Consider the following 14,519-nt stretch of genomic DNA (forward strand, 5'->3'; position numbering starts at 1 on the left):
CTCAATTTAGTCCAGTGAATCTAATTATACATAGGACATCTCTAGGAAGACCACTGACCTCACTGTGAGAGCATGCAGTCTACTGCCTGACACAGTGCAAGCTCAGACTGTTTGTGTGTGTGTGTGTGTGTGTGTGTGTGTGTGTGTGTGTGTGTGTGTGTGTAGCATGACTTAATGTGCATGAGTGTACCAGACATGTGATGCATTCAAGAACCACAATCTGAGTGTGTACTGTCACTGAATGGATGATGTTAGTGAGGTACAGCTATGTATGCATGTAGCCAGTCTGTTAACTAGTCTGTCACAACTTCTACACCCCTGGGACATACACTCAGTTTTCAGTGTATTTGGTACACCAAGCTAAAGTCTGCTAATACTTAATCTATTTAGTCGGCATTGATAAAAATGAACAAATGATGGATACGCTTCTCAGTATAACACAATGCAATTTAACAGCACCACAAACTACAGTCTCAAAAAAGGCCATGAAACTGAATCAACACCTCTGTAAAACCGTCTTAACAAACACTGGACATTATAACTATATAAGTTATTGCAGGGCTGTTACAATAGAATGCCTTTGCTTTAGATGGGCAGACCTCATTACTGGCAACAGAGTACAAACACAATCTTGGTGACCTGCCAGCCATGCTACAATGTGAAACAAGCAGCTCCTTCTGAAAGACCGTATACACATCAACAAGTACCAAATAAGTGTTAGTCATGAAAGGGGGACAACATTCCCTACCTTAATCATGGTCGTCGCTTAAAATGGCATCATTAAGAGTCAGTTGGAGTCCTTGACAAGGTGCAAAATATTGTTTTGGTTGTGGTACTGAACCTCTGGCAACATATAAGCCAGGACAGGAGAATTTGAAATAACACCCTGCCCTAAATATTTGTTACCTGTATGTGTCCGCAGAGAATCTGATGGCTTATTGCAATCTGTTTGTATGGCTCTGTATTTGGTTAGAGGGACATTGAGAGCTTTGAGTTTCAGTGAGACCTTACTGCAGCCAGCAGGTTAAACAAGGTATTGCACTGGTTCTGTGTTAGAGAGTCAGCCTCAGCTGGACACGTTGACAAGTCCACAGTTCAAGCAATCAAATGTGTATACACACACAATTGATTGCTTGAACTGCTGTTAGATGTAGTCCAATGTGTCTGTGGTTATAGCACATGAGAACTGTATATCAGTATCAGTTACACAAATTCAACATTGATTCACTGAGGTGAAATTAGGGTCATCAATATTACCATTTTTCAGTCATAATATGGCATTCCAACAACAGAAAGCAGAGATAATAACAAAACAGAGGTAACCATATAATGTATCCATATAATGAACTACAAATTTCAGCCTGTGTAGTTGTAATAATATTGTAACATGCTAATAAACAATGTTACATTTGACAGTTTCCCTCCTCCAGTTAAAATGTTCTTTTTATATGTGATCTCTCATGTCATGTATTATTTGTCTACTATCTTTTCTGTGGGTACCAGAAAGAGCTTGACTCGTCTCTTACACTAAATTCATGGAACACATATGCTGTATTTTCCGCACTATAAGTCACCCTTTTTTTTTCATAGTTTGGCTGGTCCTGTGACTTATAGTCAGGTGCAACTTATATATCAAAATATATATAATTTAACATGTTTTTGAATGTTAATTCATGCTGACTGACATGAACCAACGAGTAAACATTACCGTCTACAGCCACGAGAGGGCGCTCTAGGCTTGTGACAACTACATGCTGCTCCTGTACCACTGAAAAAATTAAATCTGAATGCTGAATGCCGAGTCTGATGACAGCTTTGCAGAAGAGGAGATGACGCTTCACCTTCCTCTGGAGTTGGCGGAGTTGTTCAGAAGCGACACCAAGGATGAAGAACTCAATGGATTCGGTGATGGTGAATGAGATCGGGAGCTTGGTAAACTTGCTTACCGGTAACTTGCTTGTTGGACTCGCTGGCTTGTTATGTTAATTTAGCCTATTCAGCCTCCCAGGTATGTTCTTTATGCTACTGTGTAGCTGAATAACTGTTAATGTCCGCCACATGACTTGCTGAGCTGCACTCAAGCCCACGAAGAAAAGATACAGATTGTAAAGAATGGGGGGTGTTGCATACACTGGGCTCATTGTACATTTGTAGACACAGAAACATATCTGAGACAGACCAGTGTTTAAAAGACTCCAGAAATCTTAAAAAAAAAAGAAAAAAAAAGAAAAACTATTGGCAGTGTGGATTGCACTCATGGTATTCTGCATAGTGATATAGAAATTTGGATTATCCCCACTTTGTTGCCATTTTGCATACCTCAGTTAGGAAATTTTAGGAATTGACACAAGCTGAATTTTGCATAGTTTCCACTGCATTACCGCATTATAATTATACTTTTTTAAAAAGTTTAATGAGGTGATGGGCACAATACTATACATTTTGGATAGTAGGATACACTATTTCAATGGCCTTAGCAATATCTGCATACTACTGACTATATCTCACCATGAACTCATTAAAATGTATGTACAACAGCTGATCACTTTGTTGCCATAAAGCTCCTGTAGAGGAGTAGACTCCAGCAGACAACAATTGAGCAAGATCTCCACATGGCCTTAGCTGCTTAAGTTAATTAAAAGAATAAAACAAGGAGGTATATCTCAAAGGTAAGCTCAGTCATTTCTCTTTTGTTCTTAATACCCATTTAAGCTGAGCACAATGTGAGAACGAGCTCTGAATGGTCTACTGTCAGCCAACGGTACCAAACCCTGAACAGCAAATGTGCTGCACTTACGCAGCGCTTTTCTACCTGAACAGACAAAGTGCTTTACAATTTGCTTCTCATTCACCAGTCATCTCTCTCTCTTTCACACACAAACACACACACAAAAACAAAAACAAAAACACACGCGCGCGCACACACACACACACACACACACACACACACACACACACACACACACACACACACACACACACACACACACCACTTATGGTGGAGCTGCCATGCAAGGCACTGGCCTGCCCATCAGGAACAACTTGGGTCAACTCAGTGTCTTGCTCAAAGAAACCTTGACATGTCGACAGGAGGAGCCAATGATCAAACCACACACTCTGAAATTAGTGAACAACCTGCTTTACCTCCCTAGGCACCAGCACAATCTCATGCCACACAGGCACACACTGATGAAATAAATAAACATACGTTTGTTTGAAGACATCATCTAGTAACTAAAATGTCATAGATTCAAATGTTCTAACAGCCAGTGCACCATTCAACAACCCCAGGTGAATCTGACTAACATTGCAGTATCTAAAATGCAGAACACTGAACCAGAGCATGCACTTACAGGAGTAGGAGATACATCTTCTCCAGCCCAGGCAGTCAAGACCAATGGGTGTGCTCTGAGAGAAGCAGTGGGCCTTGAGGGGCATCCCCTGGAAGGCCTCTGTCAGCCCCACTGTAACCCCTTCATCAGCCTGAGGAGATGGATGAGGATTAGTTCAACTCACTGATCACTGAACTGGACATGAACAATCACTTATTGGATACAACTGATATGCAAAGGAAAAAATACAAGATGAATGGACATGCATGAATCTAAGTGCAGAAGAGTGAAGAAAATAGTTTATGAGACCATGTCTGAAACAGAAATGAAAGTGATGACAGATGCCCGCGTTACATAACCAATAAAAACTGTCAGAGGCCACCAGAGAGAAACAGACTGCCCAGGAAGAATTGAAATTCAGAAGTAAGGCAGAGAAGGAAGATGAGGATTACGAAGACTTCCAAAGTTTGGACTTTGTGTTTACAGCTCACCGCACGATGACATCTTACTTTGTCCATGTCTTCAGATGACAGTGTGTTGAGTTGGCCCAGACTCCCCCTGATAGCTCTGGCCAGTTTGCGTTTGCATTTCTTTTGCTCTTCTATCCAGAGGTCATCTGAACAGTTTCGCATTTGCTGCTGACCAGTTCCATCATGGCCCACGTCCAACAGACAACCAGTCCTCAGTCCACCAGGAACCACAGAGGCCTTCCCCACGGCCTTCACCTCCAACAGCCTTCTTGTTCTGGACTGGCTGGCAGGTTGAGCACCATTTTGTGTGCCCTTTTGAGTGCACAGTTAAGTGATTAGACAAAGTTTTCAACCAACTTCATTCCCTTCAAGTCCCCCGTGAGTATGACTGTGGCTACTTTTAATTCTAGATTGCGACTGCAACTTTGGAACCAGCATCAACAAGTAATCAACACTGTCAATGATGACACGAGGATAACAATAATAACCAAATTTAAGGAATACTTTTCAAATGTTTGTTTATGATATTCTTTTACGTTTAAAACAAATATTGTCATCAGATATTTAAAATTCTCAAAGATTAATATCAGATTTAACTCCAAAATATATTATCAGTTGTAATCTATTTTCCATATCAAAATGAAGCAGTGCTTTGTTCTTCATTGTAACATAGACACAGTATGTGACAAACAATTAAGACTGACAAAATGTCACAACCCCATATGATTGGCCCAACAACAAAGGCTCATGTGGCTTAAACAGTTCTGAAGTTGATGATCCTCAATGGCAGAATCAAAAAAGACTGTGGCCAACAAGCTACATACAACTGCAGAAAAACAAATTGCACCAAACAGGATTGTCTCTTTCCTTTCAGAAAACATGTATTAAAAATAATGCTATGATTGTAAAAGTCTCAACATATAATGGCTTTAAAAAGTGATATAGAATATATAGATATAGAAAATTATCCTAGTTTACTCAGAGACAGACAAAATGAACTGCCCTAGCTGACATCAAAATCACCCGAAAGTAATTAAAAAGTTTAAAAAGTGTTATTTTTTTGCCAGATCACATTGCAAGGCAGAGGGAAACTGAAAGTTAGGTATCAGGTGTGAGACTTGTGAATATTGCCTTTTCTGCAGGAGAGGCCCCATTGCTTATGTGTGTCAGGTCAACAGGGCTGTCACCATGCCATTAGTGTTCAATTGGGCCAGAGGACAGAACAAAGGAACAAGTGAGTGTAAAATACCCACACAAATTGTTCTGATTATGTGATTAGTCTGCAGTTGGGAAGGCTTAAGGGCATTGTGTACTGGGTGGGTATCTAACTTAGGGAACATTGTGTGTAAAAGTAAATGCTTTCCACTCTTATTCAACTTTGTATAATGTGGGAGGAACTGAGATATTTTAGCCTGTATTCATGGAGAGAACTGATTGTAAGAAAATCACAAACCATTTCATTACACACACACACACACACACTGACATGTATCATCAGACTTACACCACTGTTAACTAGGAAGCAGCCTAATCCACAAAATGTTCACAAACTCCTGCTGACTTCTTAAATACATCTGGTATTGTTTTATGGTTAGAATATGGGCAAAGTCTATTTTTATTTATTTTCATTTTATTGGAGAAATGGTTAACTTGATGTATACATAAAAGACCTCCTTCTTTGTCAAGAGATACATTCTCTTCATTGTCTGAATTCTTGTCTGTAGTTAAATATAATTAACTGTTTTATGGAGGACTTGAATTGGGATTGGTTGGCTCCTGTTTCTCTGATTTCTGATCCTTTTAAATTACAATTGCAAACATCCTGAAAAGTCCCTGCTCCATGACTTGTTTTTTCCGACAGAACAATCTGTCTTTTAAACATCATACTGAGTGTTTTACAAAAAAGGGTCAAGTTTGTGTTCTATTATAGAAACAAATGCTGTTTTTCTTATGGCAGAAATTAATTCATGCATTTTTATTCAGCAATTACGGTGATATTTTATATATGCATGCAAAGTCATCTTCTGATTCAGTGTAGCATGCTGCTCTGTGATTTGTCTTCTTTATACAACCGTAGAATTGGTACTCTTTCTTTATAAGGCCACATTACATGAACTGCCTCCTTATTTATGCTCTTTAGTGACTCCTAAAAGTATCAGTGGTGGCACTCTTGGGTCACGCAGACAAATTTTTTATGCAATTCCTTAAACTCACACTGTCTTTTGTGAGTGCTTTTTTTTTTTTTTTTTTTTTTGGCTCCCAAATCACGTGAGCTACAGAGTCACCTTTAACTAGATTATTTCACAAGCAGGGAAGATCATAAAAACAGGATTAAGAACTATTTGACCACTGAATGCACATATTGAACAATTCATTGTTTGAAGTTTGCTGCTTGTTTCATGTATGAAAAAAAATGATGCTGGTTGTTTTTTTGTTATGTTTTTTCAATGCTTTATGCCCTTTTAAACTTAGAATACTTGTGGGGATATTCCTGGTAAAATAAAGGTTAAAAATAAAAATAAAGGAAGCCACAAGGGGGAACTAGTCCTCAAGTTTTCCCGCTCTAGCCATACACAGCTGGACTATTGCTAGAAATAGCAGGAAGGTACAACTCCAATTCCAAAAGAGCTGGGATGAAGTGTAAAACATAAATAAAACAGAATGTCATAATTTGCTAATGCTTTTTGGCATATACTCAAATGAAAACAATACAAAGACAAAACAATGTAATGCCTCATCTTACCATTTTTTTTTTTGCAAATATATGCTTATTCTGAGCAGCACATTTCAAACAAGTAGCTAACTCACACAGTGGAAATCTACCACACTGCTTGGGGCCAAGAGGAAGAAAGAATGGACTCTGCCATTTCTCTCCTCCTCTTCAACTCAGTCACAGAGAAACACAAAGAAAGAGGGACTTGTTTTCTGTCCCAGCCCAGATACTGACAGATAAAGATGCAGGCAACCATCCTGAGACACACATTAACACACACAAACATCACACATCGCAGAGCAAGAGATTCACTGGTGGTTGGCTTTTTTTTTCTTTTAATTCCAAGCCAGAGTTTGTGTGTGTGTGACTGGGAGGCAGGGATGAAACACTTTTCTGTAAGAGCTGAAACCCCAGTGGCATCTTAATTAAGACCTTTCAGGTTTTATCTATACAGCTTTATAGTGATGTTTGACATGCAAAAAGGAAGGGTATTTATGACATTTACACATACAGTACATACCACATATCTGAATGAGACAGTAAAAAAGTGATAGATAGATTATAATTTTTTACAGCACATTTTACAAAAATCTGCTCTGTGCAGATTTTTACTTACCTCTGATTCATTGATGCAGCCAATGGCATACAGGCTGATGTGTGATTGGCTGTCTATTCTGCTCTCAGCTACATCCAGAGGGTTGAGACCCACAGGGCTAGCTGATGGTTTTAGGGTTTTCGGTCTCTCAGGGGGGTCTGTCAATCCCTCCACACTTACAGACTGGCCCAGAAAGATAGGAGAGACAGAACAGGCCCTTGCTAAGTGAGGGTAACCAAAAACTTTGCGCTGGGCAGCTGGTCTCGGGCTGTTAGGTTTAGGGCTCATTGGCCGTAGGGGGCTTGCAGTCAAGCTCTCACTGGCCACTGGGTGGGACCTGGTACAGGAAGGTGAAAGCTGATGTGTAAGGGTGGCTAGTGAGCAGGGGCTTGAAGGTGAGACTGGACTGGTGTAACTGGGGAGCGGGACTGCAGAGTCATCAGAAAATGGAGGTAGGCCAGACAGACACAGTGTGGTAGGTAGACCATTTGGTGAGCACTTTCTTCTCTGGCAGTCAGATTTGCATCCATGGAGGTTCTCCTTTCCACTCCATTGTGGAACTCCCCGCTTGGAGACAGGATCAGTGTGGCGAAGGGCTCTGAGGGAGGATGGTGACCCTAAACTGCTGGGCCTGTCCAGGAGTGGAGAGGACATTAAATATCCACGGTCGTGCCCAGAAGCCATGGTGCAACATTCCCCATTTGGATTTGAAAGACTTCTTTTCAGCACCTCAGCCTCCTTGGCCTTTTTCAGCTTCCTCCAGGATTGTTTGACTTTACCAGAATCCATATCAATGCCCATAGTGGCCTGATCCTCATTCTCCTTATCCATCGAACGGGACTCAAACAGGCTGGAAAGGGACTTGTGTGCTTGTGCAAAACGCATGCGAATGTTTAAACTGTCGTTGCTCTTGCTCCTCTTGTAGATCTGCCCATTGGGTGATTGAACTTGCCTGAGGTGAGGATTGTCTGGGCATGGTCCTCTGTTACCCTGTCCGCTACTACCTTGGCTGACTAGCTGATGGACATGGTGAGTGTGGGGAGCAGAGGACAAAAAGCCACAGTCCTCTCCTTCTATCTCGTAATTAAATGATGAAAATGCTTGGTGGACTGTTTGGTTGAGGATGTCCCTTTTGACAAAAACCTCATCATCAGAGTTGTCCCTCTGTGGCCCTTGCTCAGACAAAAAGCCCTCACCTCCTCCATCTAATGACTCCTGGGGTACCTCTTCACTTTTGGTACCTTTTGAGGCCTTAGCTTTTCTAAAGGAAGGCATTTTAGCAAAGACAGAAAACTTAGAACCTTTATTTCCAATTTGGTTGCCTTTTGTTTTGCTTCTCTTGGTCATTTTGTCAGAGTTGGCATTTCTGGCTGAAATAAAAAAGTGAGGATCCTCCATTTCATCGCAGTTGCTGCTAGCTGAGGTGTAAGACACAGCATCATATGCAACAGTCATAGGTCTACAGCGCTTCTCACTACTACTATATAGGACAGGTGTTGGTGGGTTCACCTCAGGTCCTAACTTAGCAGTGGTTAAAGATTCTTCTTCCTGCTCAGGCTGGTGGTGTGGACTTCTGGGACTGGAGATGTCCCTTGAAAGGTAAACATTATCCCTTACCCTAACTGGCCTCATGATCTCATATTCTTTCTCTGTTTGTATTTTTAAATGGTGCTCTGTTGTGCCACAATTTTCAAGTGAACACTGAGCCTCCACAATTGGCTCTAATCTACTGACAGCAAGCAGGTTGACGCTGACATCGAGGTGTGAGTACCTACCTACCCTCTCCTCCTCCTGTGAAGCTGACAAGCTGAACTGTGTGTGATCTCTGCACTCCTCAGTCAGTGCATATTTCTCACATGATTTGGATAAGGTGCCAGTTCTTTTGTTAGGTAAGCTGTGATTCTCTGGTTCGCTACAATTGTGACTCTCTTCTTTAAATTCACTGTCCACTATTAGGTCTCTGCTCTCTGATCTTGACACTTCATTTCTTTCCGAGTTAGAATACATGTACTCAAGACTTTCTACAACAATGTTACCCTTAATACTATTCTCTGTCTCTAGTTTTTCAAGCTCATTTGCATGTCCCAGGCTTAAATGGCTGTGGCTACCACAGTCTTTCCCTAGAATAGATTCAGAGTCCTCACTGCTCCAGTTGGGTCTGTGGTCCAGTGAAGACAGGAACACCTCAGATTCTTCCTGAGGCTTGAAAACACCTTTGAAGGGGCCAGAGGTCACATTTGTTGATTGCTCAACAAAGGGGCAAATTATTCTCTTATTACTCTTATACTTGTTCTGGGGTCCCCCTAAGAAACAGCCTAAACCCTCGCCTCTCCCCAACCCTTTTATACTGGCCTTGGTGTTATTGTTGGAGTCTGAGAGCAGAGAAAGAGAGACTTGCTTACAATGACTAGAAATTTTGTCAACAGTAGTTTTTATGTCTGGGTTTGTCGTCCTTTGTACTATGTCTTGGTGTTCTCTGCCAGTGTCCTGAATGGACTCAGTAGTAGCATGACATGTGGATGTTTTTCCTATCTCACTAGGCACATTCAGAGTAAAGCAGGTATCTGGATCACTGGCAACTGCTTTGGGAGTTACTCTCAGATCAATGTACTCAGGAAGCTCAGTGTCAAGTTGTGACTGTGGAAGATTTACTTTGCTTACTGCTTCCACGATTTGTTCCTGGGCAAGATAAACGCACCTGCCCTCCACCTCGTGCTCCTTGTTTTGCCAGCAATGAGAGAAGGGTGTTCCTACTCTCTTACTCTCGCCTTCAAAGTTCTCTGAAAACAGAGGGGAGTTATCCTCTGTTCCTTGGTTGCCAGAAAAAAACAGATTATTTGAGAATGGGTGATGAGGCAGACATTCCTCAGATCTCTTATCAGTGTCAGATTGGATTTGAGTTGAGTCAGGCCCTGGGTCAACACAGCCTGGGAGCCAAAACTTTTTTACAGAATGGAGCTGCTTATTGGTGGGTATTTTTACTATAGCATCCCGCTGATCCAACTGATTAGTTGTTTGACCTGGAACTTGCCACGGTTGTAACCTTGTGCTCTGGGGTTGTTGTTGATCTTTTTGCTTCCCAGTGAGCTCCTTTCTGTCTGATGAGGCCAGAGCAGAAACCTTTGGAACCACAGTCAGCTCAGTAGCACAGGTATCCAATGGAAAACAGGCTGAGGTCTCTGTGGAGAATGTGATGGAGGAACAGATTTCATTCACTGTCCCAGGTGGTTTAGTCCCCTCTGTTGTATTGCCAACACACCCGAACTGCTCCGCCTGGAAGCAGAGAGTTGACACCCATGCCTTATCCTGGGGCTTTGTTACACTAGTACAAACCTGAGGGTGGATCTCTGACAGTCCTTTGTTGGGGCTCTTCTCAAAAGGAGTTTGTGAGCAGCAAATATCCACCTTGGGTGCCGATACATTGATTTTTCTATCCAGTAAATCTCTGAGCTCTGACTTTGTGTTGTGTGATACACTATTTGACGTTGTACTACATGCTTCTGTGATATTTGGTCTTTCTACAACAAAATCTGAAATTAACTCAGATTTGTGTGCTGGTGAACAAGTACTGTCAAATGTTTGTACATTTATTACATCCGTGAAATGTGTATCTGCTGTGCATGTGTTGTCTGTGCCATTACTGTTGATTTTGTGACTTGTCCCCACACTCTCACACAAGTCCCGTTTGTCCTCACTGAACACTTTTACAGCCTGTATCTCTCTGTCTTTATAGATTATACCTTTTTGTTCAAAATTTTCTGTCAGTCTGTGATGTCCATCATTACAGTCACTGCTGCATCTATTTAAACCTGTGTTTTTCTCTAAGCTTGTCTGTAACCTTGTCTCATGTTCATGTGTGATTTGCTGTTGTTGTGTCTCCCCAGTCTTGTCCTCTGTGGTATCTGCATGTACCATGCATGTTTCTGAGTCAATAGATTCATTCAGCCTGGTGGGATAAGTTTCTTTAGGCTGCACATCCAACTTCACCTTGTCAGTGTACGGTGGACTATTTACCTTTGTTTCAAAGGTGTCTGTGTTGTGTTGGCTTTGTACATGTAAACTGTATCGCTGCGTGCTTCCGTTGACTCCAGTTTCTGTACAAACAGCCTGCAAACTGGACTGTTTTAAGCCTAGTTCCTGTTTCTCTGTACTAGGAAGGGTTTGGATCTCAACTGCGCTGGTGTTCAACTTCAAGGGAATATTAGGGTCCACATGGTTCTCTGGGCTTTTCCTCCTGGTACATGTGGATCGTCCAACATAAGTCTCTTTGATATCTCTGTGGACATCCTTGGCTGTCACTGGTTCTCTCTGCCAAGCGCTGCGTGTTGTTCGCGGACCAGCGTAGGTGTTCTCCAGTCCCAGCAAGGAATCCAGAGACTCCTCCCCATCCAGACTCAAACCTGACAAAGTGTCGCTTTGCCAAGAGTGAGAGTCAAAATAGTCATCAGATGTGTCATCCCCTGCAATGCCTCTCTCGCACCATTCCAGGGAGTCATGACCCAAATCCCCCTTCTCTAAACATAATCCTTCAGAGAGGTGGGGGGAGCCTTTAAGGGCTTCCTGGGGCTGTGGAGACAGTGAAGAAGAGAAGGGTGAGATAGAAATCTGTGCAGTAATAACAGGAGGTTTAGCACAATGCTAGTAAGAATGTTAAAAGCTGATCCTCATCAAGCCACTGTCAAGCTACATAAGGATCACTCATTTAGATTGAAACATGCAAAGTATTGATTTAACTTGCAAAAGTCAACCTAATGAATAAAACAGCAAGTCCTAAAGATATACAATTTTCAAGGTACAGTGCTGTACATAGTGTTCAGACTTCCCTCTATTAAAATTAGCAAAAATGTTAATGATGTGAAATAATTTTAGACATTTGTAAAGCACAAATAAAGTATAAATGACACTATTGCTATTATGCTGATCTTTTTCAAAACCTTTTTTCAAAAGTGAATAAAATAGTTCTATAGTTAATACTAGTTTTTGGACAGATACAGTGGTATGCAAAAGTCTGAACACCCCTGATCCTGATAACTGATGCATTTTGGAAATTAAAGACCATCTCACACCAGCTTGCCCCTTCCCTAATTCCTTTTCTGCTACAATAGGTGCCTCCACGACCACATTTTGCCATGATTCCACACACACACACACACACACACACACACACAACCACAGACAGACTCATAAGGTGGCTGCAATGAGCAAAGGTATGTTTGGAGAAAAGAGGTGCAGAATTTAATGAAAAGAACACCTCTCCAACTGTTGAGGAGCAGTGCATGCAAGTCTTTAACAAGAAGGACAGGGAGAAAATCCCCCAAACAAGAACTGAAAGACTATTAGCTGGTTAGAAAAAGCGTGTATAGGCTGTGACACTTGCCAAAGAGGGTGTTACTAAATACTGACAACACAGGATGCCCAAACTTTTGCTGCGGGCCCTTTCTTTTTGGATTATTTTGGATCTGTAAAAGATGCAATTAAAAAGTAATGTTGTTGAAATATTAAAGAATCACCTTTAACTTTGTACCTTTTAGAATTCCTGTCATCTTTTACTGTTTGTGGAAACAGCTCATAATAATTTCTTAACAATTATGTATGACAAGGGGCATAAGTAAAAAGAAATAAAATTTCTTTATAGAAATAATCACAAATGTTCTCCATATCATTGCTGTTTTGAGCAAAAGTGCTTACAAGCAATGTACACACATACACAAACACGCACTGTCACACACGCACACAAAGTGCCTCTAGTACATGTACAATTCTTTAATGAAATCCTCCAAAGTCAGAGTTTTACTTACTCTCCAGCGCTTCAATGCATCAACTGTATCCAGCGCCACAGCAACACGGGCAGCAAACCAGCTCAGGACAGCTCCCATGGCGTCCCTCATGTACGGCCACACAGTTCACACACATACTCGTAGGGTCATCTCTTTCCCAATACTACATGTCTGCAGCTTCCCCCTTCATCTCTCTTCCTTTATTTCTGTGTCTATCTTCAATGATAATCAATCAGGCTTGCTAAGAGCTCCAAGTCTTAAATTACATTATTTACATAAAGTCTTGCAGTAAGATCACGGTACATAGGAGGAAGTAGAACCTCTCCTTTCAATGCATGTTAAAGATGTGGTCCTCTGACAGCAGCCACGACTTAATCCAACCTCAAAACAGCAGGTACACAGTGATCTCTGAGTCTCAATAACAAGGAAAGACATTAAGAAGCCCTGCTATAAATACTGAGCTACACCTTCAGGCAGTCCAGGGTGCATGACAACTCAAGTCAAGGACAAGTAACCTTAATGCAAGCTCACTCAAATCACATTAGGAAGCAAACAGCTCCATTGTATATAAAAAGAAGCATGGTCTGCACAAGACAGTCAAACTGTCAAACTTCATTCAGTCATTAGCCACTTGTCCAAGCATATAGCTTCCTCTTTCTGTCCTAAATCAATTATTGTAGTGTCATATACTGTAAACTACATGTTAAATATGAGCGATGATCTTGGCCTGCTACATCAACTAAATGTTTAGATTAAGAGGGTTTTCCAAAGATAGCGTATTAACAATTGTATAAAAAATGTGTCTAGAAAAAAACCGGATCACATCCATATCAGAATCAATCTCCCTGATTTGAAAATCATGTAGTAACTAAACAGGAAAGCCTTACAAAGACTCTACTAAAATACAGTCAAAGAATGTGAAGATATACAGCATGTCAGTTTCCTATTACATGGCACAAATGGACTATTAAAAATCCTAACTACATTTAATTTTACATCCTGCAGAATTTTGAATTAAACAAACCATGACACCATAAGAATTTGAAGCAAACCATGAAAGGTAGGGGGTTGGCAATGAATAGTTATTGTTAAAACTGTGAGCCACAAATTAGAGCATCTGCAGCAACCCATTTTAGCCACTTATAGAAGCAGAGTAAAGTGAAGATGGTTTTGTCAACTGCTGTCATCAAGGCTAAGAATGAACTGTGAAGCTTATGTAGTTACACAGCTAAAGTTAAGGGTATTTGTTTGATCTGTATCAGCCATTATATAGTGACCGAGCTGCAGCAACAAAACCTTTGCTGCTCTGCCAACAGTATTTGGGTCATTGCTCCAACAAGTTGATGTACTGTCCATGATTAGTATAGATAGCAGTGATGACCCATTTTGATGTGAGAAGCAGTGGTTAAAACTGTGAGTCATTGTCATCATTTTCAGGATAAAGATGTTATTTCTGACTGCTGGAACACAATAATGATGAATCATGGCGTGTACCCAGTTCATGAAACCTTTACATTTGCTGATGTAAACACAAATTATAGATACCTGCAACAACATGGTGACCACTACAGTACAATCCTAATTCCAAAAAAGTTGGGATGTTGTGTAAAATGTAAATAAAAATCCTTTCAC

General features: G+C 41.0%; 1 protein-coding gene across 3 annotated transcripts in view; it reads right to left on the bottom strand.

The window, feature by feature from the left end:
• Positions 1–14,519, bottom strand: part of arhgef4 (Rho guanine nucleotide exchange factor (GEF) 4) — a 154,792-nt gene that overhangs the window by 78,677 nt on the left and 61,596 nt on the right. For all 3 annotated transcript variants that reach the window (XM_076761769.1, XM_076761768.1, XM_076761770.1), the window contains 3 exons: positions 7,132–11,676; positions 3,842–4,114; positions 3,354–3,483 (listed from right to left, as the gene is read on the bottom strand). In XM_076761769.1, the coding sequence (XP_076617884.1) occupies positions 3,354–3,483; positions 3,842–4,114; positions 7,132–11,676 (4,948 nt within the window). The remainder of the gene's footprint in view (positions 1–3,353; positions 3,484–3,841; positions 4,115–7,131; positions 11,677–14,519) is intronic.

Source organism: Chaetodon auriga, chromosome 21, assembly GCF_051107435.1.
Source record: "Chaetodon auriga isolate fChaAug3 chromosome 21, fChaAug3.hap1, whole genome shotgun sequence".
NCBI classification, from domain to species: Eukaryota; Metazoa; Chordata; class Actinopteri; order Chaetodontiformes; family Chaetodontidae; genus Chaetodon; species Chaetodon auriga.